The sequence below is a fragment of the Astyanax mexicanus genome, chromosome 19, assembly GCF_023375975.1.
Source record: "Astyanax mexicanus isolate ESR-SI-001 chromosome 19, AstMex3_surface, whole genome shotgun sequence".
NCBI lineage: Eukaryota > Metazoa > Chordata > Actinopteri > Characiformes > Acestrorhamphidae > Astyanax > Astyanax mexicanus.
In genome coordinates, this window is record NC_064426.1 from 28,332,466 (window position 1) to 28,360,021 (window position 27,556).

The 27,556-nt window shown below is 37.5% G+C and overlaps 2 protein-coding genes across 5 annotated transcripts in view; both read left to right on the forward strand.

Moving 5' to 3' along the window:
* The window catches only part of zgc:113333 (beta-N-acetylhexosaminidase), a 33,157-nt gene extending 28,050 nt beyond the window's left edge, over positions 1–5,107 (forward strand). For all 3 annotated transcript variants that reach the window (XM_049467848.1, XM_049467847.1, XM_022662093.2), the window contains exon 14: positions 4,372–5,107. In XM_049467848.1, the coding sequence (XP_049323805.1) occupies positions 4,372–4,564 (193 nt within the window). In that variant the 3' untranslated portion in view covers positions 4,565–5,107. The remainder of the gene's footprint in view (positions 1–4,371) is intronic.
* A 3,201-nt stretch (positions 5,108–8,308) lies between these two features.
* Positions 8,309–21,307, forward strand: e4f1 (E4F transcription factor 1). Of its 2 annotated transcripts, none has more exons than XM_049467845.1 (14): positions 8,309–8,459; positions 11,160–11,269; positions 11,598–11,682; positions 12,600–12,775; positions 12,867–12,987; positions 13,429–13,581; positions 13,682–13,803; positions 15,502–15,726; positions 15,827–15,944; positions 16,061–16,302; positions 17,080–17,278; positions 17,378–17,544; positions 20,721–20,783; positions 20,868–21,307. In XM_049467845.1, the coding sequence occupies exons 1-14, from the start codon at positions 8,366–8,368 to the stop codon at positions 21,219–21,221; spliced, it is 2,229 nt and encodes a 742-aa protein (XP_049323802.1). In that variant the 5' UTR covers positions 8,309–8,365; the 3' UTR covers positions 21,222–21,307. The 2 variants fall into 2 exon arrangements, with proteins under 2 accessions (XP_049323802.1, XP_022517813.2); XM_022662092.2 differs by having other exon boundaries at positions 8,310–8,459; positions 16,085–16,302.
* Positions 21,308–27,556: the final 6,249 nt, after the last annotated feature.

The window sequence follows — 27,556 nt, forward strand, 5'->3', positions numbered from 1 at the left end:
CAGAAACTTTTGAAGTTTTGAAGTTGCTTGGAAAGGTTATGTCTAAATTCTCAGCTCTCACTCCACCTCTAGATGTCCCAGCTTGAAAAACGGGTTTGTGAAATGTTTAAACTAACAAGCAGAACACGTTTAGAACAGTAAAATGAAAATGGGGGAAGGTAGTGCAGCACACCTCATTAATTACATGTGGACACATGACATGTTAATTTAAAAGACAAGACAACCATATTTATCATACTTGTGGTAATGGAACACAAATTAAACATAGTTTTCGCCATTAACAGGGGAGATATCTGGGTGTGTAAATATTAGGGGTGTCACGATCTCGATATTTTATCGAAATCGAATCGAAATGAGGTCACGATCTCGAGTATCGAAGTCAAAAAGAGGATCGACGATCCCTCCCGCGCGCGCTACGCAAATGGCGCGGCACCAACACAGCGCATCCTATTCATTTAAATAGAGATAGCCACTGCATGAGCGCAGTCGGCGGGAGTGTGATCACTGTTTTTATCTGTCCAACGGGGGAGGGGGGGCGGGGGTTGGGCGCGCAGGTTTTGTATCTGTATCTAACGGAGGGGTGGGTGCGCGCAGGTGAGAGCGTGTGAACTCGCTGAAATGCGTGTGTCAGTGTGACTTGAGAACACTGACTATAGATCACAGTGAGGTGGATTAAAAATCTTAAACTTATAATTGACTACACCTGTTGCTTTCCATTGAATTAAAAAAACATCTTTCTCTCAGATAAAGTAAACACAAGCGTGTTTCTGACTAAAATAAAAGCTTTTCAGGAGAGATATAAGTTATGTGTAAATATTTATAAGACAATACCCACATCACTTATCTAACCAGCCTGTACTGATTTCTGCCCCCCAATAATGCTTTCAATAACCTCTTGTAACCCCTGGGAGCCAGGGGTTACACTCTAATAGCCTTTAATAGTCTTCAGTAGCCTTTAAAAGACTTACCTGGCGGCCGTGGTGTGTCCACTAAACTCCGTAGTTATAAACATCCTGAGGTTAGCAGCGCGCTAACTGACCTGTTTATAATGTAATCCGAGCAGTGCCTCCGTGTCGGCTGTTCTAACCTGCTGCTGTTAGCTGCTTGGGCTGAAAGATGAACTGTAGTGAGCTGTATTATCCGGTTAGTGGGGTTAAAACCTTTATTTGTTTACAGAAACAGTAAAAACGGACTGGCTGAGCTCTGTAGCCCGTGGCTGGGCTGTACTGAAGTAGTGACTGAGTGAAGAGAGCGGGGCTTGTGCTGCTGCTGCTAGTGGTTGGATGAAGAACTGCAGCTTCATGTAATGAGCAGTTTCACCAGCCATCCACACACAGCTCTGATAAACTGCTTGTTTTAATAGTGCACACTGTTGCTACCAAAAAAAGTCACTAGATGGCATTACCATATATATCTTAATAAATAATAATAATAATATTTATAATATTTATAATAATAATAATAATAAATATATTATTTAAATTTTATGAGGCATAAAATAACAACAAGAAAAAAAACAAGAAAATCGAGAATCGAATCGAATCGTGACCCTCAAATCGAAAATGAAATCGAATCGAGGATTTAGAGAATCGTGACACCCCTAGTAAATATGTGGGGCTCTTCCTAGTTAATTATAAGATTTTTTTTTTCAAGCAAAAAAAGGAGAACACATTACTTTTAACAGAAAACTACAATAATAAACTCTAAAAATATATTTTAAAAAACATTCATCACTAGCTGTTACTCTAAAGACCCAGAAATGCTTTAATCAATGCAATCTATTCCAGTTTTCTAGCATCCAAATTATAGTTTACTTTTCTTTTTCCTTTTTTTTTTATTTTATTTCAATTTTTTTCCTATTTTCTCCCAAACTTTGCACAGCCAATTACCCAACCCACTCATTAGGACTCCCCCTATCACTAGTAATGCCCCAACACACCAGGAGGGTGAAGACTAGCACATGCTTCCACCGATACATGTGAAGTCAGCCACCGCTTCTTTTCGAGCTGTTGCTTATGCAGCATTGCGGCTCGATTCTGATATATCAGCTCACAGACACCCTGTGCTGTGGACATCACCATAGGAGTGATGTGGGGAGAGAGCGCCATCTACCCACCCGGAGGGAGCCGGTCCAATTTTGCTCCCTCTGAGCACCGACAGCTTGATGGCAAAGCTGCATGAGCGGGGGTTCGAACCTGCAACCTCCCGCTCATAGTGGCAGCGCTTTAGACCGCTGGACCACTCGGCGCCAACTTTTACTTTTCTTTTGCTCACTAAAACAAGCTACTGAAAAGAATATAAATGATTATCAGTCCAAATCGGACTATATGATTAATGTGCATTAAAAATTGTGCTCTTTGAATTAAAGTTCCACCTCAATTCAAAGCTAAATGAATTATACTGCTGCACTTTTTTACTCTTAGTTTGTTAAATAACTGGAATGCTCCTACAAGTCAGATTTATTATTGGAAAGTCAGGAACGTTTTGAAAAGATTCCAGGAAGGTTAGCCTATAACATTACAAAAATAATGTTTCAGGAATGTTCTGAAAACATATGACATACAGTAATAATGGTTTGCATCATAACATAATGTTTTCAGCTAGGCGAACAGTAACATTATAAAAACTAACCCCCGCTCATGCAGCTTTGCTATCAGCTGCCGGTGCTCAGAGGGAGCAAAATTGGACCTGCTCCCTCCGGGTAGGTAGATGGCGCTCTCTCCCCACATCACTCCTAGGGTGATGTCGACAGCACAGGGCGTCTGTGAGCTGATGTATCAGCACCGAGTCGCTGCGCTTTCCTCCAAGCGTGCTGGCTGCTCGGCAATGCTGCATCAGCAGCAGTTCGAAAATGTATCGGAGGAAGCATGTTAGCATGTTAGCCCTGTGCATATTAGCATGTGCCCTCCTGGTGTGTTGGGGCATTACTAGTAATAGGGGAGTCCTAATGAGTGGGCTTAGTAATTGACCGTGTAAACTGGGGAGAGAATGGGAAAATCTTGAAAAAAAAATACATTTAAAACACTGACACACATGCTGTTGCAGCAATGTTACCAGACATTACGATTAAAAATGTTTTAAGAACATCCAGAAAAATTGATCGTTCAGATTACAAGATGGCTGCATCGCACATCAACAGTGGTAAAAGCAGTAATATTATGTAATATTAACTTATTATACAGCATTTCTGTGGACAGAACATCTGTGGACACATTTTCATAGTGTTTAGATTTGCTAAATACTGTATAATGCATTGTTACCAACTGGTATTGCTAACAATACAAACCGAGATAATGCTGTCAATGATATCTGATATGTAAATGTTTAACTGAAACATTGTCAGCCTTTATGGAAAGCAGCATTAGAGTTATGTGCAGCAGCTCAGCCATATAATACACTTTCACACCATTTATAAAACTCCTGTGGCTCAGCTGTTGATGCTTTTAGAAGTTTCTATTTCACGGTAACATCACCCACAAGTGACAGTGCCATGTTTAACACAGTGGGTTGAGCGATTTCACAACCTTGTGACTTGTGACATACTGTGTTAAGACTCTTTAGCTCTTTAGTGTGACTCATTGTACTACCAGTATATATCAATGATTATTGTGTACCTGTGTGCTTCATTGTATACACCTATTATTAATGGGTATGACTGAAACACTTGGGGCCCTTGTACATCCTGTGCAAGGTGGTTTGTGATGCCCGTTACTGTCTTACACCCTGCCAACAGTCCAGCGCCGTTAAAATAGCATCATTTAGGTAGTTTAGGAATAAATCTACACTCATTGGTTTAGTGCTCTGGAAATCTTGGCAGTGGAAAACACAGGTGCACCACTGAGTGATTAAAACCCTGACAACAGTCAACAATCAACAGCCACACACAAATAAACACGTTGTAGAGTGCAAATCCAGCTTTTACACCAATAAACAATAAACAGAATAAAGAATAATATACCATTGCTGTTTTCTTAAATGAGCTGCTGGCGTATCTTTACAGAGTGAATGTGCAGGTCAGTTTCTTTTGCTGAGACACACAAAAGCAATGCGTTGTTAAGATACGAATGCGCCAAAGTCAGAGCGCATCTGGCTTTTAAAGGAAACGACAACTGGCACACTGATTAGTTTATTTTACATCACACCCAAAACACACCCATGATTAATTAATAGAAATAGTTCATGCCTTTTGCACATTTCGAGTCGCACAAGGCATGTTTTCTGCACCCTCATAATACCAAAGACAAACAGACACACCCTAAATTAATGTTTATTTTAATGTTTTGTATAGCTCATAGTCCTATCCCAACTTGTTTAAGGTGGTACAATATATCCAGACTTTGTTTGTCTTTCTTTTTCCTCTTTTTTCTGTAGATTGCTTGAGGATTGGGAGTCCACCCTGAAAACGTTTCGGACACAGATGGAGGACATCTTTTATCCAGACGCGGTAGAGGAATGGATGGAGGAGAACGTCAATGAACACCTAAATAGACTTCGCACCATGGTGGAAAGCGCAGAGCACCTGAACAGCCTTAAAGGACGTCCAAAGAGTCTTAAAGAGTCTTAACGAGTCTTAAAGTTGCTGAGTGAATTTACCAGTTACTATAGGAAACATGGATGGTGTGGTTCCATTTGGTTCAATTCTACACAGAACTGAAGCCATAATTGTCGCCATGTTTTCACAATAGCAAATAAAGTCGCAGTAGACACTGGATAAGGAAAGTCATGGCAAGGGGTGGGCGGAGCTACACATTATACTGCAACCATCCAGAAGAGGCGCTAGACCTGTGGTGGCTTTACTTTCGAGAGATGATTGTTTTCCATGCTTACTGCAGTCTGCATAAGGATTAACCAAAGACTATGAAGAAGGATGTGGGTAAAAAGTAAAGGTGTGGGTAACTTAACTTAGACACGTTATATTTACATTACTTGGCGGTGCAGGGGCAGTATACCTAAGGTTGAATGTACGGTTAAATACGGGTACTGTGAATGTGTGTTCAGAATACACAAATTAAATATTTGGTATATTTTTTCAAAATATCATTACATAATTCAGGGAAACTTTACAATGTTTAAAAGATGTAAAAAATAAAATATTGTTTTAAAAGCAGTGCTATAGAAGAAGCCTATAGTTTTTTGTAAGCCTGGAACAGTCATTTTGTTAGTTGTCTTTTTGTACAATATGTCGATGTATGTATTGTATATAATTATTTACTTTCATTTTTTTTTTACATTAAAATAATTTTCAACAATATTGTAGTGGTGACCAATGCACCAGTAGCATGTAAAAATGATTAATGATAATATAAAAACTATTAAAAAATAGGTTGGCCCCCATCAGAGTCAGGGTCTATGGTACAATCATAATTGTCATTTTTTCCTGTTAAAACTGTTGATTTCCTATAATTTCCAATGATATCCAAATAACCACAAAGAAAGTGTTTCAGCTCAAAATAGGCCTAACATAATTAAGAAATTAGAAACACAGCAAGGAACAGAAGGAAATATAAAATTACAATCCAAACATTTATACACTGGGGCTCTGAGTGGTCCAGCGGGCTAAGCACTGCCACTATGATTGGAAGATCGCTGATTCGAATCCCTGTCATGCAGCTTGCCATCAATTGCCGAAATCCTGAGAGCACAATTGGCCTTGCTCTCTCTAGGTGGGTAGATGGTGTTCTTTCCTCTCATCACTCCTAGAGTGATGTGGATCAGTGCAAGGTGTCTGTGAGTTGATGTATCAGAAACGAGTCACTGTGTTTTCCTCCGAGTGTGCTGTGGTGCTACTCAGCAAAGCTGCATCAGCAGCAGTTAGAAAAGTATGTGTCAGAAGAGGCATGTGCTGGTCTTCACCCTCCTGGTGTTGGGGCATCACTAGTGATAGGGGGAAGATTTTACATTGTAAATAAATCACATTACAATATATATATATATATATATATATATATATATATATATATATATATATATATATATATATATATATATATATATATATATATACATACAGCTCTGGGAAAAAAATAAGAGACCACTTCGGTTTCTTAATCAGTTTTACTGATTTTGCTATTTATAGGTATATGTTTGAGTAATTAACATAGTTTTATTCTATAAACTACAGACAACATTTCTCCCAAATTCCAAATAAAAATATTATCATTTAGAGCATTTATTTGCAGAAAATGAGAAATGACTGAAATGACAAAAAGATGCAGAGATTTCAGACCTTAAATAATGCAAAGAAAACAAGTCCATATTCATTAGAGTTCAGAAATTATTTGGTGAAATAATGTTTTTTTAATCACAGTTTCCATGCATCTTGGCATGTTCTCCTCCACCTGTCTTACACACTGCTTTTGGATAACTTTATGTCCATACTGCCACACAAATTCAAGCAGTTCAGCAGATTATCCATCGTCCTCTTGATTATATTTCAGAGCTGTTTATAAATATTTTTTTTATTATAGCCAGGTATACAGTGTTTCAGTGTTAATTATACATTTATTTCAGGTTTTTTATTTATTTTATCTGTATCATGAATTTCACAGCACATATCACAGCAGTACAGTGGTTTACAGAGACAAGAGCATAAGGATGCACTGAAAGGAATCAGAGAACTGTAGGTCTTTCTCTGAGATACACTGGATTTTATACAAGCAGTAGCAGAAGCAGAAGTTCATTATTAAACAGCACAGATACCCACATGACACAGAGACAGATCTACAGATAACTTGTACTGAAAAACTCTGCGTCAGACAAATAAAGGGTGTATTTACAGAATGTACAATAGTTCCTGCTTGTAGGCCTGTTATGATAATTACTTCATCTACTCATCATACAGTATAGAGGCATTGCTTCAATGCTGCCCCCTGGGTTTATTTAGACTGGAGAGCCTATTAACATGAATGAGCCAGTATGCCAACAGCAGTTTCATTTAATTTAGTATTATTTATTCGGGCTGCTAAGCCTTTTTTATGTAAAAGTTTAAATATTTAAAAGTAAATTGTTCGTCAAGAGGGTATTACATTATTATGCTATTTTATTATCATTACATCAGTGGAATAAATTGTTCTTAAAATTACAGTATATGGTCAATTGCAATTATTTCTGGGACAACATATTAGCCAAACAAAAATAGTTACTTGCAAAGGCTAGCAGATGTTTACAAAAATATTTAGTCTGATCATATAATAAAAGTCACTAGCAGCTGTTTTATCAATTATTTGCTTTCATATTGAAGATGATTGTACAATGATTTTTAGTTTACTGCATAATTTGAACTCAAACTCTTCTTTACATTGTTTTAGATTCTTGATAAATAGACCAATCGAAAAGGTCCAAAATAACCTGAAATAAACTCGTTTTACACTGACTTCCATTGAAAGTTAATAAGGTTTTATCTTGCTTGGGTAAAGTTGCTTATTTTTCATTGGACAGCAATGATACACTGCAATGTCTCAAGATTTATTTCAATCCAGTGTTGCACTAATTTCTCACCAAGATCTTGCAGCAGCATTGCCAATGGTAGAGTCTGACTGCTGCACAAAGCCTTCTCCAGCACATCCCAAAGGTTCTCAATGATGTTAAGGTCTGGACTCTGTGGTGAACAATCCATGTCTAAAAATGATGATCTCATGCTTCCTGAATCACTTTTTCACAATTTCAGACCCTTGAATTCTGGCATTGTCATCTTGGAATATGCTCGTGTCATCAGGGAAGAAAAAAATCCATTAATGGAATAACCTGGTCCATTCTTTCAGCACATTGTTGCTGAACTGTTGCTGAACCTAGACCTGACCAACTGCGGCATCAACACCACATTATTTGCTTACCTAAATCCAGGTGGGGTTTTTTTTTTGGCGCTAAACAATGTTGTACTCATGTATAAGAACAGAGTGTTGATGGAAATTACCATTCTGATTAAGCAGTTGGCCTACAAGTAAAATATTGCATACGTAACAGTTTTTAAAAAAGCTTTTATCATAATTGGGAGATATTTCCTATTTGTAATTCCAAGTTAAGCAAGTTTGAGGGGAAATATTGGGCTTGTAAATAAGAGACCAAAAAGTAGAGACTCCTTATATAACTTTTTTGATGTATTGGTAATTTTCCTACCGCAAATGGACACTGCAGTAAAAAAAAAATCAGGCCACCTTTTTTATGAAATTAAAAAGTTCGCAATTATTTTCCATTGACTTAGAGTAGGCAGCAAGGGAGCAAGTCAGCAGTTCATGCGTTTAGGCCGCACCCTGATAGCGCTCAGCTACAGCCGCCCTGCCCTTTTGTTGTTATGACGACGAGGTCGTAAATCCGCCATGTTTTCCAGGGCTGTATCGTTGCGACAGGGACGGCGAGCTGGAACGACATGAGCGCAGACAATAATAATACGGCAGAAACGGAGAGCGCGCAGACCGAGCGCGGCAGCGTCATCACCATCCAGAGCGCGCTGGGGGACGAAGGTAAACCGGCGAAACGAGCCCGAACGCACACCCCGCAGCTTCGGTTCTGCCCGCTCCGCGCTGTCCGCTCTGCGGGGAGGCTGCGGACAGTAGCGGGAGCTCAGCGCGGCGATACGCGCTGCACCCGCTCACTGAACCTGCTAATGCTACGGCTAAATGCTAAGGCTAATGCTAAAGCTAACGAGAAAACTTTCAGGGCTTGTCATGTTAGCATGTTATGCTAACTAGCAGCGCTAATGTTAGCAGTGCCTCTGGTTTATTTTTAATGAGCATAACACACAGCTAGTTAACTTGCTAACCAACCAAATAAAAAAAACAGTTTTTTACTACAGGTTTACACAATTAGTGCTAACTCTAATGACTGTTTTAAACACAGTGTACTCAAGCTAACTAGTTAGCTTAGATTATCCAAACTGGCTACAGGAGGGTCCTGTGTTTACCACAGGTGATTTTAGATGCGTTAAGTTAGCAAGCGTTAGCTAAAATAATTCCAGTTACTTAGCTAATGCTCTGTAGCAAATAGTTAGGGTAGCTAACTAGCTAGCTAAATTATTTACTAATGCTGCCCATACAATATACGACTTTAAAAAGACTCTGAATAGACTAAAGTCCTACACTCTCTCACATCTAAAGACAAGCCACAGACTTTTTACTCACAGGCTAAGATTTTACAAAGACTGATATTAATTCCCATCTTGCTTTTAGTGGAGTTTACATACAATACATATTACATATTAAGTTACAAATAATGCGTATATAAAGAAAGTGGTTTATAAGTCACTCACTACTTTTGTCCCCCAACCCTCGCCCCCTTTTTTTGCTACAACCTTGTATAGTAAAGAATCAGTTTCACTGCTATACATTTGCTTTTGTTTTACATATAATTAATGTAATAAAGAACCTCGTTCCTGCAAATTGTGTATTTTTCAAACTTATTTGTATCAAAAATAACAAAAAAAGTGCGAAATAAAACCTGTGTTTAAATTACTGTACATATTAAAGTAAGAACCGCAAAATGTGTTATTTTTCAAATCGTTAGTGAACAGTCACATAAATAGTCTTACCTTGTGGCTTCTCGCAGCTCTCCTATTGGTTGTTGACATTGGTCCAGTCACTATTTGCGTCAGTCAAGTCTCAAGACTTATGATAATAATAATAAACACCGTTGATTTTACCTTAACGGCAGGACGAGAAAAAAAACGGACTTAAACCTTCAATTCTAACCACCTTACACTAAACCATCAGATGACGCGACCGCAGCTCGACTCTACCAAGACGTTAAATGATTTTATCCCGACTCTGGAAATGTGTCTGGGACAGTGAAATCGCTTGAAAATCGTTAGGTGTAAGGTCGGCATAAATCTGACAAAGAAGATATGTGTAAACCGTGAAACCAACAAATTGTACATTCACCAGAACCATATTTAGTTTAGTTAGACTTTCAAGTAATGAACTGTGATAGACACTAACGTTACCCCACCAGGACTAGCTACAAAACTGTCCTGGTGAATGTTCGATATGTTGATTTCTAGATAATTAGCTAGTTAGCCTGAATAGTCCTGGCTGGCTACAGGAGGGTCCTGAGGGGTTGGTTTCAATCAGCTTGGTGTTTTTGTTTTAGATAGGTCAAGACCAACTAGTTAGCTAACCTAACTCTAACAAATAGTTAATATATCTAGCTAGCTAGATGAACTTTTAACTAAACCTGGAAAAGGAAGCATGTGTAAAAAAAAAAAAAAAATCACCAAACTACCAGGGTCCTGGTGAGTGTTCAATATGTGTAATTCTAGCTAATTAGCTAGCTTTGCTAGTTAGCTTGAATAGTCCTAGCTGGCTACAGGAGGGTCCTGAGGGTTTGCTGTTAACCAAAGCTTGGTGATTTTAGATAGCTAGGCTAGCTAATCTAGCTAAAAGTTAATAAACCTGTCAAATAGCAGCTGAATTAAAGGAGGTGTTTACTCAAAGAGCCCATCGTGACATATATGTCACAGACCCTTTAAAAGATGTATATAGTTTCCCACAGCATGCTGTCTGTCATATTAACTAATGTTAAAGTCCTTAAATGACATACTGAACAACCCTCTTCTTGCTAGCTAGACCCTCAAATAACTACAAGTAATTGAAAATTAATCCAAATGTAAATGGCCAGATTGGTAGACACCAGCCCACCAGGACTAGGTATAACAGGGTCCAGGTAAGTGTAGATTTATATGTAGATTTCTGTTTAACACACCTCCTTTAAAACCCATTCTACTTGCCAGATTAGCTAACGAATGGCTAGTTAGCAAGCTACTACACCTGGCAGATAGTTTGTGAGTTGAAGCATGTGTGTTAAAACAGAAAAATCAAAATATTGCACACTCATCAGGACCCTCTTGTTAAAGTATGACTTCTGGTGTGTCAGCAACAGATTGAGGGATCCTGTAGGTCCAAGGGTGAGCAGAGAAATTACCTTACAAACTGTCTTTACTATTGCCAGTTGTAAAAGTCTTGGACATAGCTTTTTTTTCTTCAATTCAGAAGGTAGCATAGACACGAAGGCACCCTGTCATAACTAAGGATATGTTGCAAATGAGCCAGTGTTTCTGGCCAGTAACAGTGTTGACTGTATTAAATATGAGTTGTTGTGTCAATGGTATTACATTACTATATTAAATTGCTTTATTGTTTGTTTAAACTCTGGAAATTGGTTTCCCACAGAAGAAGATGTTCACAAATGTGGGAGATGTGGAGAGGAGTTTTCTTCTTTGGATGCTTTCATTCAGCACAAGCTCAGCCGGAGCTGCAGGCGTCCTGTGCACGACCCAAAGGTCAGTTGTCTATTTCGCTCTAAAATAGACCTGGGCATTTAATTGAAAATTAAACAAAACTGACATTCAGAGTCTATAACCAGCAATTTTAACAGTTTCATTGTCATTAGTTAAAATAATTGTGTAATAATGGTAACATGATAAATTGTTTAGTTAATTGTGGTGTTGATTTATTTTGATTTATATTGCCCAGCACTACTCTAAAGTTACTGTTAAATTTGTATAAAAAGTTACTTTTTACATAGTTTATTTATTTATTTTTAATTATAATGTCAGAACTCCATACTTAACACATGTTATGTTTATGGGGGTTTATGTTTTGTATCAGTCGAATGGTCCCAGTGAACATGCTGCCCCCGAGGTGAAAGTCAGTGAAGAGCATCTTTCAGATGAAACAGAGAAATGCAAACCAGGTAGGTGCTTGTTTTTCCACATGTAAAATAAATGTGTTCTGAACAAATAAATTCACTGTTTTTTTGTAGTGCTGTCCAACAGTAATTAATAAGATTTTTTTTAGAATGATCCATTGTAGTTCAGGCCTGTGAACTACAGTGGAGTTGTTAGAAATGTATACTTCATGTATTAAAGGTAAAAGCTCTTGCACATGAGAGTCTGATTTTCATTATAACGTTATAAAAACGAACACATTTGGGCTGGGTGATATTTTAAAAAAAAAGATCAATAGTCTTAAATATATGAGCAAATCTCAATTACAATTTTTAGTTTAGTTCAGTTTGCAATTCATTTGCAATTTTATTAGTTTTTTTTTCTCTGTCAACCTTACATGCAGCTTATATTAAACACGGTCCAAAAACACGGACTTCCTTATAGAACAGTTTAGAAAGTGTAAAATATGAAACTGCCACATAAGAGTTCTCTACAGATTTCTGACTGGAGCAAATACTGAGGTTTACTCTGGCAGTTTTTATATGTATAAATGTAATCTCTATTATCCTATTTTGATCATCTCATTAAACCAGTAGTTTAATCACCCTCCCAGCCCTAAAACGCAAACATTATAATGGTGTCTTTTGCATGGAACAACACTGTGTATATTTGTTAAAAAAATCATAAATTACAGAAAAAATAAAAGAGACCTTGGTGTAAACAAGTGTAAACGATGTAAAGATTGCTGCCATAATTTTTCTCATTTCCCCCAGAGACTCAAATTTTCATAGAATGTAGACAAATTAATTAAATGAATGCAGAGTAAGGACAGAAGTCCCTATTTATTTCTATATTTAGCGTACATAAGCCTTTATTTAAGCACCTTTGTGGATGCAAACATAGCTTTTTTTAATATAGATTTTTTTTCTTTCTTTCTTCTTAGACGAGGGAAGTAATGTGGTCAGCACTACTACAAGCAGAAAGAGACGTCGTTCAGCAAAGGACCTGGCAGAGTGTGAAGATGGAGATGTTCAGACTTCAGATAATACTAAACTTGTTGTGAGGCTAACAGCAGATGGACGCTACATTTGTCATATTTGTGAGAAGACTTTTAAAACGGTATGTTGCTATTAGATATGTTTAGTATGGGTAGAATGCTAGACTTCCTGTTAGAGTGACCTTTGTTTTTTTGTTCTTTTCTGTCATTTAGACAAATATCTTAAGGACACATTTGTTCACTCACACAGACAGAAAGGATTTTAAGTGTGAGCTGTGTGATACAGCATTCAGGACCAAGGGCTCATTGATTCGTCACAAACGGCGGCACACAGGTATGGAGGAGGAGTTTGGATTTTAGTGCGAAAATAAGTTTTAGAAACATCTTAGAAAACCCACAGAAAGTGTATTATCTAGGATGGATCAAAGCTGTTTAATAAATGTGGCCTAAAAGCTCAAAGACTTGTTGTTGCGTTTGTATGATATAGACCATTGTAGGGCTGGACAATATTGTAAAATAAAAAAGTAGAAAATAAGATTAGTAATGAGTAATTTTAAGATAAAGTCTTGATTTTTTTTTTTTTTTCTCAGATTTCAAAGAGTGACTTTCGATTGTTATAGACTTTATTTCTTGCGGGGGAAAAAAGGGGCAGTGTTTATGTGTAACTCCAAAAACAAAACAAAAATTAAAATAATAAATACTTAACTGTGTATTTAAATTATATATATTTGTTTTATAGTGAAAATTATCTTCTTTTTTTTTCTTTTCTTATAAGATGAACGACCTTACCGGTGCAATCAGTGCGGTCTTTCCTTCAGAGAGTCCGGTGCACTGACCAGACACCTGAAGTCCCTCACTCCCTGCACAGAGAAGATCCGTTACAGCCAGTGCAAAGAGATCCTCGTCAGCAAATATGGCGTTCGCACAGGTAGAGACAATACTTTTGTTTTAGTCTATTTTGGAGTGTGTTCTTCTTGCTGTTGACTTGGTGTTGAGTGTGTGTGTTTATTTGTATTGTTTTATTGCAGAAGTGCAGCAGGCTGCTGTGCACCCTCAGAAAGAGCAGCCACTGCCTGTGGTCAGTATGGTGGAGGCTGCCCAGCATGGCATTCACATACAGGTGGTGGAAGACCTAGGACAACTGCACCAGGTCTGATGATGGTTTATGTGTTGTATAAACATTTATTACGTCATGTATTACAGCTTTCCCTTTTTGTTAGGGAACAAATGTCTGTGCTCTTAGAGCACTGGCCAGCAGAGTGCTCCATTTACTACACTGCCTAGTCAATAAAAAAGGTCACACACAAGGACAACACAAGATTTATTTCAATCCAGTGTTGCATTAATTTTTCACCAAGATCTTGCAGCAGCATTGATGATGGTAGAGTCTGACCACTGCACAAGGTCTTCTCCATCCAGCACATCCCAAAGATTCCAGTGAGGTTAAGGTCTGGACTCTGTGGTGAACAATCCATGTGTGAAAATGATGATCTCATGCTCCCTGAATCACTCTTTCACAATTCCAGCCCGATGAATCCTGGCATTGTCATCTTGGAATATGCTCGTGTCATCAGGGAAGGAAAAATCCATTGATGGAATAACCTGCTCTATATTCAGGTAGTCAGCTGACCTCATTCTTTCAGCACATACTGTTGCTGAACCTAGACCTGCAGACCAACTGCAGCATCAACCCCACATCATTTACTTACTTAAATCCAGGTGGAGATTTTTTTTTTTGACCAGGCAGTGTATTTAGTATCATTGGGAACATTTTGGGGGGGGCTATATTTCTCAGTATTAACTTATCAAGCGTTAATTTTTTTTTTGCGTTTGTAATGTGCATTGGTTACAGTGTTGCTTAAAAGGGATTGAAGTCTTTGGCTGTACACATAAAACATGCATTGGGTAATTGGCTGGAGTTGTCAACTTTAGTTATTGGTGTTTTTTTATAGATTCTGATTAATTGCTAGATTACAGTCAGATTAGTTTTACTTGTACAGAGATCCGTTCAGAGAGCTGTTATTGTGAGATACTGTCACTCATGGGCGGTCTTTCACTAAAAAGGAGGTCAGAACTAAAACAATGTGGTAAAAATTGCACACAAGTTGTAGTTTATTTAAAACAAGGGATGTTTCATATTGGACAAACACTCACAGGATTTGTCACCACTTTTCACCAGAGGTCAACAATAAAACACTCACCCTATCCAAGATTGGAGTACAGTTAATGATGCTGGGCAGATGCAGTGTGCCTGTGGTAGACATGAAAAATGACAATAGTGTATTTTGATCTAATTTACCTTACATAACAAGAAGTCAATGATCCAGAATGTCATTGATACTAATAATAATGCACTCCAAATATCTCTATACATCCAGGATTAAAGTCAAATAAATGAGACTGAACAGATATAATCTCTGTAGTCTCTAGTAGAAATATTATGGAAAATGAGAACAGTGTGGATTGTTTCTTTTGCTAAAAACAGCAAAAAACAAAGTACTACACTGATGTGATAATTAGGCATGGGTGATGTTGCGCGATATTTCAGGGTATAATATCAATCACAATAATAAAACATGTCTGTGATATTATTGCCTATGATACGATATGGCACACCCTAATTTGGCAGTAATATAATGGCCTGACAGCAGGCTGATGTGTTAGCCATATGCATATTAGCACGTTAGAGTGCTGCTATATGTCTAATATGAGTGAATTGAAACTGATATTATATGTCTTATTTAGTATATAAATTATATATTGTGCTTTGGCTAGTCCAATATAGGTCTAGGAAAGCAAACAAACATGTTTATTTACTCCTTTTTTTTCTTTCTTTTTTCTTTGGCAGGTGGTGTCGCAGCCTCAAACTGAAGACATTGTGGAGGGAGACGGTTTAATCTGCCAGGCCATCATTGATTCAGGCATTGCTTTGGAAAACCAAGCCGCAGAGGCGGCAGTGCAGGCGGAAGCACAGTCACCTAAAGAAGACCTGCAAAGTTCTCCTGAGGCTGAGGCCAGACTGACAGAGATTCAGGTGACCGAGGAGTGTGTGGAGTTGGAGGAAGAGACTGTGGTAAGTGAGAAATTTCTCTTTTCTCAGTTGTTTTTGAATTTTTGTTGTTGTTAATCTGGTTTAGCTTCTCAGTTCAATCCTTTGTTGGTTTGTGTTGAAGGATTCCTCAGAGAAAGAAGGAGGAGAAACAGCGCCACCCAAATCCCACAAATGCCCTCACTGCGATCGGTCATTCAGAACAACATCTCACCTGCGCATTCACATCAAAGGCCATGTCGGTAAGTTCCAGCCTATATTCAGAACGTTCTCTGTCACTTCCTTCAGTGTCCTCAGTTAAACTTGTTCCATATATTCCTGACATTACCCATACTCATTGTTCTCAGCTGTAAATTAGGCCAGGGTCTTCCTTTCTCGGCAGGCTATAAGCCGTTTAAGTGTCTCACGTGTCAGAAGGAGTTTCTGACCGGCTACATGCTGAAGAAGCACATGGAGATGCACGTGAGCGACCGCAGATACAAGTGTGGTGAGTGCGGCAAGCTGTTCAAAGCCATCGGGCATGTGCGGGAACACATGCGGGCACATTCCAGTGACCGGCCTCACCACTGCAGTTATTGCGAAAAGAGCTACAAGACGAAGGTGAGAAGGAGCAGATGACTTCACAGAATCCATGATCTGTCTCAGGAGATTTATAAAGGAGTTGGCATGCTATTTTTTTTCTAGCCTTTTGTAAGGCTTATGATACAAATTAATACAACCAGAAGGTCAATTTGCCAGGATTTGATGAATAAGTGAACTTTTTTTTTAACCATGACACTTGATCTCATGTAAGAAACAGTGATAATGAACAAATCAACCACTTTCAACACAAACAAGCCATGTAAATATTAACAGAATTCCAAATTTTGTTAAGTTAATTGAAGTTTTTTAAGGCATTGTTTCCAGTATCAGTACACTGACACTTGAATGTCTAAAGCTACACATTTTTTATTGTAAGGAAACCTGCTCTCAAGGCACTTAATTTCTATTGTTATGCTACTTATTCTTTTTTTAATATTCTAACAGTGTGTGTGTGTGTGTGTGTGTACAGCTCTGAAAAAATAAGAGACCACTTAAAAAATATGAGTTTCTTTGATTTTACCAAATTAAAAACCTCTGGAATATAATCAAGAGGAACAAACCAAGCTGAACTGCTTGAATTTTTGCACCAGGAGTATAAGGCATAAAGTTATCCAAAAGCAGTGTGTAAGACTGGTGGAGGAGAACATGCCAAAATGCATGACAACCAGGGTTAGTAGGCAAGGAAGTAGGTTTCTGTTGCTTGTAATGAGTGTTAGAACTAAGCATTGTTGGAACTAACTGTGGTGTAATTGGATATAAATTGAGATAGATTGTTTGGCTGTGATCTTGTTTCAGAACGCACTCCAGGTCCACCAGCGCACGCACGGTGAGGATAAACCATTTGTGTGTCCACACTGCTCACGAGGTTTTCGGGAAAAGGGCGCGCTTGTGCGCCACATTCGGCACCACACCGGCGAGAAACCGTTTAAATGCTCCAAATGTGGGCGGGGCTTCGCTGAACACGGAACTCTTAACAGACATTTACGCTCTAAAGGTAGGACTTTATGCTAGAGGTGTCCGATCAGTCCTGTAAGTTTCAGTGTGCCACCACAGACAGTAAGTGTGTTTGGTGTGTTGTGTGCTTTTGCTTCAGGGGGCTGTTTTGCACTGCAGCAGAAGGAGCCAGAGCAGGTGTTGAGTTCTGAGGAGCAGCAGGAGACGGCAGACAATGTGGCAGCCACCATAATCACCGACGATCCACACACGGTGCTGGTGGAGTTTTCCTCTGTGGTGGCTGATACTCAGGAGTACATCATAGGAGTGAGTTCACTGAACTTTTACATGATTTCCAGTAAAACAGTTACAAGTTTCAGGTGACTTTTACAACTTAAAATGGTCCAATTCAATTTTAATGTGGGAAATGTCCATTTAAACACTTGTTCTGGATAAATAAGTCCACACCAAAGATTGTTTAGGAAGAGGAACTCATTAACGCTGGTTTATTTTCACACATTAGAACTTTTTTCCAACTGTGGATTGATTGTGCATTTCTGTACGTCCAAAGCTTCAGCCTTTTTATTATATGTATTGGATACAAACATTGTTTCCCACTCCTAATACAAATATAGTACACAGCTTGTTAGTTATCCTTTTCTTCTCGTGGTCTCTACTCTCACTAAGATCAGAATTGGATGGTGTTGAGACTAGAGCTTAGATCAGGCCCAAAAAATCCAGCCTGAGGCTGTTCATGTTCTGCCCGAGACTGAGCCTGATTTAAACCCGACATTTTTTAGAAAGTAGATCATTTTTGGGCTTTTTGAATGAGTAAAATCTGTTCAAAATGATGTTAATGATCACTGCAACACTGAAGAAGCATAGACTCATTATTTAAGAAATATGTTTATTAAGAACAGCTACGCACAGCGCTGCAAGTCCAGTGTGTAATGAGGACCAGTGGAGGAGCTGTGTGATTATAACATTCTAACTTGTGCAACTTTAAAAAAAAAAAAACTAAGTTTATTTTGATCATTATGCCATAGCTTTATATAAAATAAAGATAGCAAGTGGTGTTTAATCAGGTCGGGCTCTGGCAGGTAAATTAAAATCTAGTTGAGATTAGAGCTGGGCGATATGGGAAAAAATCTTATCACGATATAGTTTTCCATATCAGTCGATATCGATATGTATCACGATATAAATCAAATCACTTTGTGTCACACTTAAAGGTTTGTTTTTATTAGTGAGAGAATAAGGGAGTGATGGAAGTTTTATCACAATATTTTTTTCTGTATCTCCATAATTATTAGGGCTGGCCCGAATAGCATTTTTTGAGCTCCGGATATTTGGCAGTAATTGGTAGCGAATATTCCAATATTAGTTTTTAAAAAAAACAAATTAATCATGAACGCGAGCCAGAACCCGAGCTTGAACGTCAGCCTGACTCAGGCGCTGCATGAACTCGGGCTTTTTTCCAATTTTTTCCAATTTTCCATGACTGAAAAAAAACTTGGGCTATAAGCTCAATATTAAATATTTCGTTTGTTTAGAAATTATTTTATATTCTTAAACCATATTAAATTATATTAGATTAGTAGGGCTGGCCCGAATAGCGTTTTTTGAGCTCAGAATATTGGGCACTGATTGGCAGCCAATATTGGAATATTTGTTTTTAAAAAGACGGATTAAAAACTGATTAAAGTAAAACAAAAATTGCAACTCGGCCCCTTTAATTCACCACAAAGTTTTCCAAGACCCAGCCGGAAAAAAAAAGATTTCCCACCTTTTCCTCAGCTGGGTCGGGCTCAAAAAATGATTTGTGATAGGCTGTTTTTTGGTTTGTTTGTTTAAGCACTTAGGCTTTTGTACTGCTGCAGTGCAATATTTAGATTTTATATTCTGAAATTCGTTAGGTTTTATTTCTTTTAGCATTTTGAACTTTTTTTCCAATTTCAAATTTATTTTTTTCTGTTCGTTATGTTCTATCGGTCCTTGCGTTTTTTGTAGTTGAAGTTGAATTTAATATTGAAGTTCAATATTTCTAATTTATATTTTGAAATTCGTTAGATTATATTTATTATTGTATTTTGAGCTCACTTTAGTTGGTTATTTTCCAAATTCATATCTATTTTTCTGTTATTATTAAATGTTATTAGCTTATTAGCTTAGCTTGTCATTTAGCATACAGAACTTCTCACGGATTTTTAATGAATGTTGATTTATTAATTTAAAAGTTGTACCTTATTAAAAGTATTTTAAGCCAGACAGACACTGTGTGATTTTTTAATGAGTTTATCTGCACTTTTAAATGGTTTGTCCTGTAGGAAACGCACACGATTTGTATGCTGACACTGTTGTCTGACTGAGGAGCTGCTTTCCGTCAAATGCAGCCTGTAGGCAGGAAAAAATCCAGCCAGAACCGACCATATCATGAGCCAGTTTTAAAGCCAGTAATTTAGTAGAGCATTAAACTACAAATCTGAGATGTACCTGCTGTACTTCTTAATCTCTGCCCCCAAAACGGTCCATTAACTTGCTTGACAGACGCGTCAAATCCCCCGCGAGCACGCGCGGCGCACAGCGCACCGATTAATTCATGCGTTGAGCTTTAAACGCGCAGCTGAGCTGTAATTGGGGAAATATCACAAAAATCACAGTGTGATTTGTTACAAAGACCATTACAAAAGACCATTTTCTTCCGCCTAATCTGAGAGGAAAGCGGTGTTCTCGACCGGCCCGAGTTCATGCAGCGCCTGAGTCAGGCTGGCGTTCAAGCTCGGGTTCGGGCTCGCGTTCAGGCAGATAATCTAAATGATAAATGATTTTGTGTTTTTGCACTTGGGCCATAAGCTCAATATTAAAAAGTTCGTTTGTTTAGAAATTATTTTATATCCTTAAACCATGTTAAATTATATTAGATTAGAGGAAAGTCATTTAGACATCATTCTTAAGGTGTTTTTGTCCTGTTACCGCTCCGCAAAAAAACCTCTTCCTTTAATCCGCGCCCCACATACACATTTTTGCAGCACCTGCCCCGAGGTCCTAATATAAATTGAATTAATTACATTTAGTGCTTAAAATTTACTTAAAATTTATTTAAAACGTGCTGAACAGTGCGGCCGTTTATTCCCAAAGTCCAAACACTATGGTTGTTTGCGTGTGTCGGGCCATACTCCACTATTCTTTAGGGTTTTTTGTTGCATGCATGAGAATAACTATTACAATTTTCTTAACTATTTATTAATTTGCTCCAGCGTCTTCTGGATTGATTACACGTTGTGTTTTCGTTGTTTGCCGCGCCACTTAGACGGCAATGGAAATGAATGTTTATCGAATTCTATTGCACAGGCTTATCATCGTCATCGAGGGAAAAATTATCGCGAAACAAATCGATATCGTTATATCGCCCAGCACTAGTTGAGATGCATATTCACTGAACCTTCAGTAGAATTTTTTTTTCCTTTTAAACATTTATTTGAAAATAAACGTTCACTTTCCAGACACCAGCTGATGAAGCAGACCAAGGCGAAGAGGTGTCCATTATTCAGGATGGTCATAATCAAGTAAGTGCTCTATTTTATTAATTAAATTCATTCAAAATGTACCTCAGAATAACTAAACTGAATTCTCGTTACATCATCTCATAGATGGACAGCCACATCATGAAAGTGGTGCAGCAGATCGTGAGCCAGTCGCACGGTAGCCACCAGATCATCGTACGAAACGTGGGTGCCAACGAGAGCCCCAGCGTGTCCGACTGCGGCGACACCATCACCATCGCCACGCCCGAGAGCCTCACCGAGCAGGTGGCCATGACTTTGGCCAACGCCATCGGTGACGGTACCATCCTCACGACATCAACCACAGAGGGCGCTGTGGAGACGCAGCACGCCACTGTCACTATGGTGGCTGCTGAAGATGTAGAGTTGATGCAGCAGCAGGAGCAGTATGTCATTGCATCGCCTGACGACATGGAGATTCAGACAGTGGTGGTGGTCTGAGAAGAATCTCTGTTGAATCAGAGAACTCTGGGAAATGCAGTCTCCCAAGGAGATGCTCATTGTTGCCTCTAGGCTTGAACAAAGAACTTTTTTTTTTTTTTTTTTTTTTTAAACCTAGCTTGCCTATGGTAGCAGTTTGTTCTCTCATTATGCCTTATTGTCTTGAGTATTCCAAATAATTTGCACTTGAAAGGAGGAAAATTGGTCTCTCTTGGCCTCTTGAATTCTTAATTTGTGCAAATGTAATAATTGCACTAAGCAATTTTTTCATAATTGCTGTGTTGAATCGAGTTAGCTGCAGACAATGACACCAAATTAGCCTGACTTTTATTATTATTATTGTTAATTTTCCCTTCAGACTTGGCCGTTGCATAGTTCTATAGTTCTAGGACAAGGCTCCTAGAAACATTTATTTGAAATAGGAACTGTAGGAATGCACGTTGTGTTGAAATTTAAACTATATTGACAGATGGATAGATTTGACCAATAATTCATGCCAATGTTTCATGACGTGTTTATGATTCTTAGGGTGTTCTGATTTGATCCAGGCACATTTTAAGGGATCGGGTATCAGCTATTTAAATCCCGATTCATGTCCAGTTTTAAGTATTTAGCCCTATCCGGACGGGATTAGTTTCTCAGGGGGACGTCTACTCAGTGATAAAACTCCTGCATCCGGACTGCAATTGAAAAAACAGGAGGACCAGTGATTTTTTTTTTTTTTTTTTTGGCGGCTTTCTTGGTCACGTGACATCGTGTTCAGTAGCTCGTCCATTTCCACTCACTGTTGTCTTTACTTGGATGTCCGTGGATCTCCGTGGAAACGTGCGCCCAAAGTGTAATTACAGTGTGTGGCAGTGGAAAAATAGCTATTTTATTGAACGCGAGGAGATGAAACCCAGAGATCTGACTCCAGACGGGACTAAAATTACCGGAGCACCAAGGAGTTCAGCGAAAAACAATAGATAATTCAGCCTGTAATTTTCTCAGAGGACGTCTGAGAAAAACATATACATGTTCGTTCCAGACGTGAATAAAATGACAGAGGACCCCCCCCCATAAATTAGAAAATGATCTCAGGACTCCCTGAGACACTAATCCCGTCCAGATTAGAGCGTTCAGAGCTCCATCTGGTGTCCTCAAGGCATCAACACTGCTTTGTGGTCCAGCCAGCACAATTCTTAGAAAGAAAACTCAAAAGAGTTTGTTTAGAGGCTGCAGCATGGAACCATTTGTTCAGTGAAGCACAAAAACCTAAAACATAATATCTAAAACTATATAGAACTATAATGGAAGTGTTCTGTTTTACCTAGCTGTTTATACAAGCTGTTTATTGATCAGTATCAGCTGATAATCAGCATCAAGAGACTTAGAATTGGATTGAAGTTAAAAAAAAAATAGCCTGATCAGGACATCCCTAGTTAAACTGACTCCATTAGTTGTAAAAGATGAAGGTTGTATTTCTTCATAAAGGCAGTTCAGCTGGCTGTTAAATAATACCCTAAAATTGTAAATGTTTATGTATCACCATCTGTATCTGCAATGACAGGTACAGTACTGTATATGAAAAAAACCTTTCTAATTTAAATTGACCCACAATTTCACAATTCCCACACTGTTGCATCCTAGATATGCTAAATAGGAAGGTATAGAAATTAAAAGATTACGGCCAGAAGTGTTACAGTGCATGGTTACACTATGTGTGTATTTTATTATTTATTTTTCGTTAAATAAGATGCTGTCAGAGATACTGTATGAATGATTCGCTGCATGGACATCAGGGTGCTCTTCTTTCAAAGGACTTCCTATGCAGCTGTTGAAAACAGATATGCTACTACATTACAAGTAGGACAACCAGAAACGTCTGCTCGTATTTTACAGGTTGTTGTTTGTGTCAGATTTCTATAAACTCTATACTTTGTCCTATGTGTTTTTGTATGTGATTTTTTATAGAAGACTCTTGGATGTAGGTTTTGGATGTACAGTATGACTTCTGTATTTGTATCTTCTGTCTTTTTTAATTTGCATTAAGCCAACAGTGCGAGACAGGCTGGCCTAATTCAGATTGATGCTTTTTGTAGCTCACAGCTGAGCTATCAGCAGGCGATAGATGGAGGGGTTGTAGAATGGCTCACCTGGCAGATCTGGGCCATAACACACAGCCTTGTTCACCTTGCCACCATTTTTTTCACACTCCCTCCTTCTGGCTTCCCTCCTGTCAGGTCGTTACTGCACATGCTGGTGCCAATGATAGTGTGTGGACAGTTACACAGTTTCTAACCCCTCATGTTTACTAATATAAAAAAAATGTTTTCTTAATTGACAGGGATTAAGTTTAGTCCTGGTTTTACACAGCATTTTGACTGGAGATTTTCCATAAAAAAAAAAAAAAAAAAAAAAATATATATATATATATATATATATATATATATATATATATATATATATATATATATATATATATATATATATATATAGGCTTTTAATCCTGAGTTGGGAAACTGACTGTAGATGTTAGAACCAGCAAATAGCCAACTGAAACCATTTACTAATTTAAATTTAGTTGAAAAGTTACTTATTTCAGTAATTTAGTTCAAAATGTAAAACTTGTATATTATATAGAAGTATTGCACACAGAGTAATATATTTAAAGCGTTTATTTCTTTTATTGTTGATGATTATGGCTTACAGCCAATGAAAACCCAAAAATCAGTGTCTTAGAAAATTAGAGTATTTTATGAGACCAATTGGTACTTTCTGCAGTGTGCCAAGTCCTGCTGGAAAATGAAATCTGCATCTCCATAGAAGTTGTCAGTGCTGTTAGATTTTGTGGGAAAACACTGCACTGACTTTAGACTTGATAAAACACAGTGGATCAACACCAGCAGATGGCATGTCTCTCCAAACCATCACTGATCGTCAGTAAATTTTATATTTAATTTGTAAATCAAGGAACCCGAGTCTGGAGGAAGAGTGGAGAGACACACAGTCCAAACTGCTTGAGGTCTAGTGTGAAGTTTCTACAATCAGTGATGGTTTGGAGAGACATGCCCTCTGCTGGTGTTGGTCCACTGTGTTTTATCAAGTCCAACCTTGGAAGCACTTCCCTCTGCTGAGAACTTATAGAGATGCTAATTTCATTTTCCAGCAGGACTTGGCACACTGCCAAAATTACCAATTGGCCTTATATAATATTCTAATACTATTTTTGGGTTTTCATTGGCTGTAAGCCATAACAGCCAATATAATCATCAACAATATAAGTGATAGGGCTTAAAATAGATCACTCTGTGTGTAATACATCTTTTTTCAGTGATATTCTATTTTTTTTAGATATTATGTAGTATATTGGTTACATAGACATTAAATGACATATAGGCTCACGTTGTTGAAATATGGTTATGAATATTGATATCTGAATTATACCATGCTGCTGGCATTCTACTTATTCACAAATGTTTACCAGGCTATCGATACTCCTCAAATAGCTGCTGTTTGTAATCTTTAGTGGTTTTTGTGCTTTGCATTAATGATGCTATTTGATTTCCAAATGCCTTGGCTTATACTTTTCAATTTAGATTTATTGGATTTGGACACATTGATATATTTTTTTTATCAAAAAGCTAAAATTAGATGGCACATGAAGATAATTCATTTTACTCTAAAAAAAAATCAAATGTATTATGGCTGCCTTCATCTATAAATTAGCAAATAAGAAAAATAGGGGATATGTGATGTTGCTAACGCAACAGGCTTAATGTGGTTAAAGAAATATTTTTATTTAGAGGTCTCTTGTTTTTGTGCTACGCAAGTTTCAGTAAGAAGTGTTTTATTTTAATGTAATGCTCGTCTAAAGCATTTGCTTATTAGCTATTACAATGCTGTCCTCTCTGGCATTTGTCAATAGAGATTCCTCTTGGGATTCTAAAGTGCAATTCTGCAAGGTAAGTGCTTCTTCTGTAGAGTCCAGTGATTAGATGTCCAAGGTCGTCTGGCCCTATGGGGTAAACAAGCTCCCCACTGCCAGAGTCTTGCTGGCAGGTAGGCCGAGAGGGAAATATTCGCCCGGCCTGCTCTGCATTTCTGTCCACTCACCTCTTTGAGTAGATGGCGAATAAGCAGAATATTAGACACAGAGCATTGTCTTTCTCCCACAAAAAATGCTTAGACGTGGCAATTAGTGCCAGGAAATTAGTATCTGTTTCTTGTTGGATTGAATTTGTTCATCATATATACTGTGCTGTTGGGTTTGATTGTTTTGGAATTATTATTTTTTTTATATAAAATTCTGTAGAATTGTGTTGCTCTAGGCAGCAACAGTTGTTATAGATTTGTGTTAAAGTTATGGATGGATGGATGGATGGATGGATGGATGGAAAGATTACTTTATTGATCCCCAAGGAAATTTAGCAGCCAGTAGCATTTGCACAAAACAACACCTTACAACAATAATAGGGGAGGGACAGTAGGAAATATAAGATTATAGAAGATGGGAATTGAGGCTTGAAAAATGAACTATCCCTTATAAGATATAAATAAAAAAAAATGCTGTAACCTAAGATATGTATCTTACCTACTACAGTGGTCAAAGAATATATAAATACAAAACTATACAACATCTGTAAGTAACCTAACCACAGATAGAAGGATAGGTGCGGTACAACATAATAAATAAGGAAAAAGAAAATATTGTATTTATGTTAAGTGTTAGTAGTGTCCAGGAGTGCAAATGTACAGGATGTACCGTAAAGTGACAAAATGTTTAGCCAAAAAAAAAAAAAAAAAAGAGTCCCTTTTGAATGAGGTCAGCCAGCCAATCACTACAGAGACTATAAACTCTACATACACTGATATGCCCAAAGTCATGGGACTATGCCATCTGCCATACAGGCTTAAAAACAGTCGTTGGTCACTGTTTGACCTCACTTACAAGATAGCAACACACAACTTATACAGGTGCTACACTTAAAACCCATTTTTGTTTTTCCAAGATGAATTTATACACTACTATCCCATGACTTTTGACATGTCAGTTTAAATGTCTGAAAGGCACAGAAAAGTTAAAAAAATATATATTTTATTATATTTTATATTTTTTTAAGTATCTCCAAAACAGCAACATTACAGAGAAAAAACCCTTCTAAACTTTCAATGGAAGTCAATGTAAAAAAAAAAAAGAGTATAATCTGGGTCATTTTCCAGTATTTCTATTGGTCTGTCATCAAGAAATTTTTGATTGCCTGGTCAAATTATGTAGTAAACAAAAAATCCACAAAAATGAAGATACTTTTTTTTATTGGATATGCTAAGTGTTAAATTATGTTACAATTTTAATTTTGTTATTCTCACTTAAATAAATGTGTAATATTTGTAGTTTATGTACCCTCAGTGAGAATGACAGAATTAATCTTAATGATACTTTTTGACTAATTTTGACTGGATTATAAGAAACATTCTGGAAATCTATCCAATCAGCAATCTTCCCTCAGTGGTATCCAGGCAGATTTAGAAAAGACTGTTTTTTATTGGTTAAACATTGAGGGGCAAGATTGCGGGATTTGCACGTCTGTCTGATAATTAGGAAATGGCAGTTGGTTTGAGTTAATAATCACCGTTTGAGTTAGAAATTATACAAATTTCTTGAGATTCTGACCGTTAATACAAGATGTAGTCAGTCGTGGAGCATTGGAAACAGTGGAAATGTTGAAAAAGTCACCCAAAACAAGGATATATGAGGTAAACAATACGTTAATACATGATATAAAGCTTATATTAAAACTTGGGATGTCTTGTACGCTTTTTAAAATTAGCTAACATACTGCTGTCCATGCTAGTGTTTTTTTAAGCTAGCCTAGTTTTAACTAAATTTGTGATTGTATCGCTATAAACAATACCTTTTATGGAAATGCTTATTTTTTTTTTCAGCAAGACTCTGCAATCTACCCACACCTATTCTCTATTTTCGTTCTTTTTTTTTTTTGAACATTTTTATTATTTAGTTGAATCCGTTCTAATGTGATATTAAACTATTGTTAGCAAAAACATTGTTATTGCTAACATAAATGAGTTCAAAAGATGGATTAATTCTGTACTATTTATGTGTATGTCTTGTGCAGGCACATACCATTGAAAAGTTACATTATTTTAGTAATTCAGTTCAAAATGTGAAACTCATATACTATATAGATGTATTACACCCACAAAGTGATCTATTTTAAACTTTTATATATTTAATTGTTAATAAGTATGGCTTACAGCCAATGAAAACCGAAAAGGCAGTATCTCAGAAAATTATAATATTTTATATAAGACCAATTGGTGCTTATGGCAGTGTG

What these genes read in the sequence shown, in the direction of transcription:
- e4f1 (XM_049467845.1), top strand. Translation starts at nt 8,366, where the DNA reads ATGAGCGCAGACAATAATAATACGGCAGAAACGGAGAGCGCGCAGACC. An exon ending in AACAGAGAAATGCAAACCAG is followed by an intron (nt 11,683 to 12,599) that starts GTAGGTGCTTGT and finishes CTTTCTTCTTAG; the next exon opens with ACGAGGGAAGTAATGTGGTC. An exon ending in TCACATCAAAGGCCATGTCG is followed by an intron (nt 15,945 to 16,060) that starts GTAAGTTCCAGC and finishes GCTGTAAATTAG; the next exon opens with GCCAGGGTCTTCCTTTCTCG.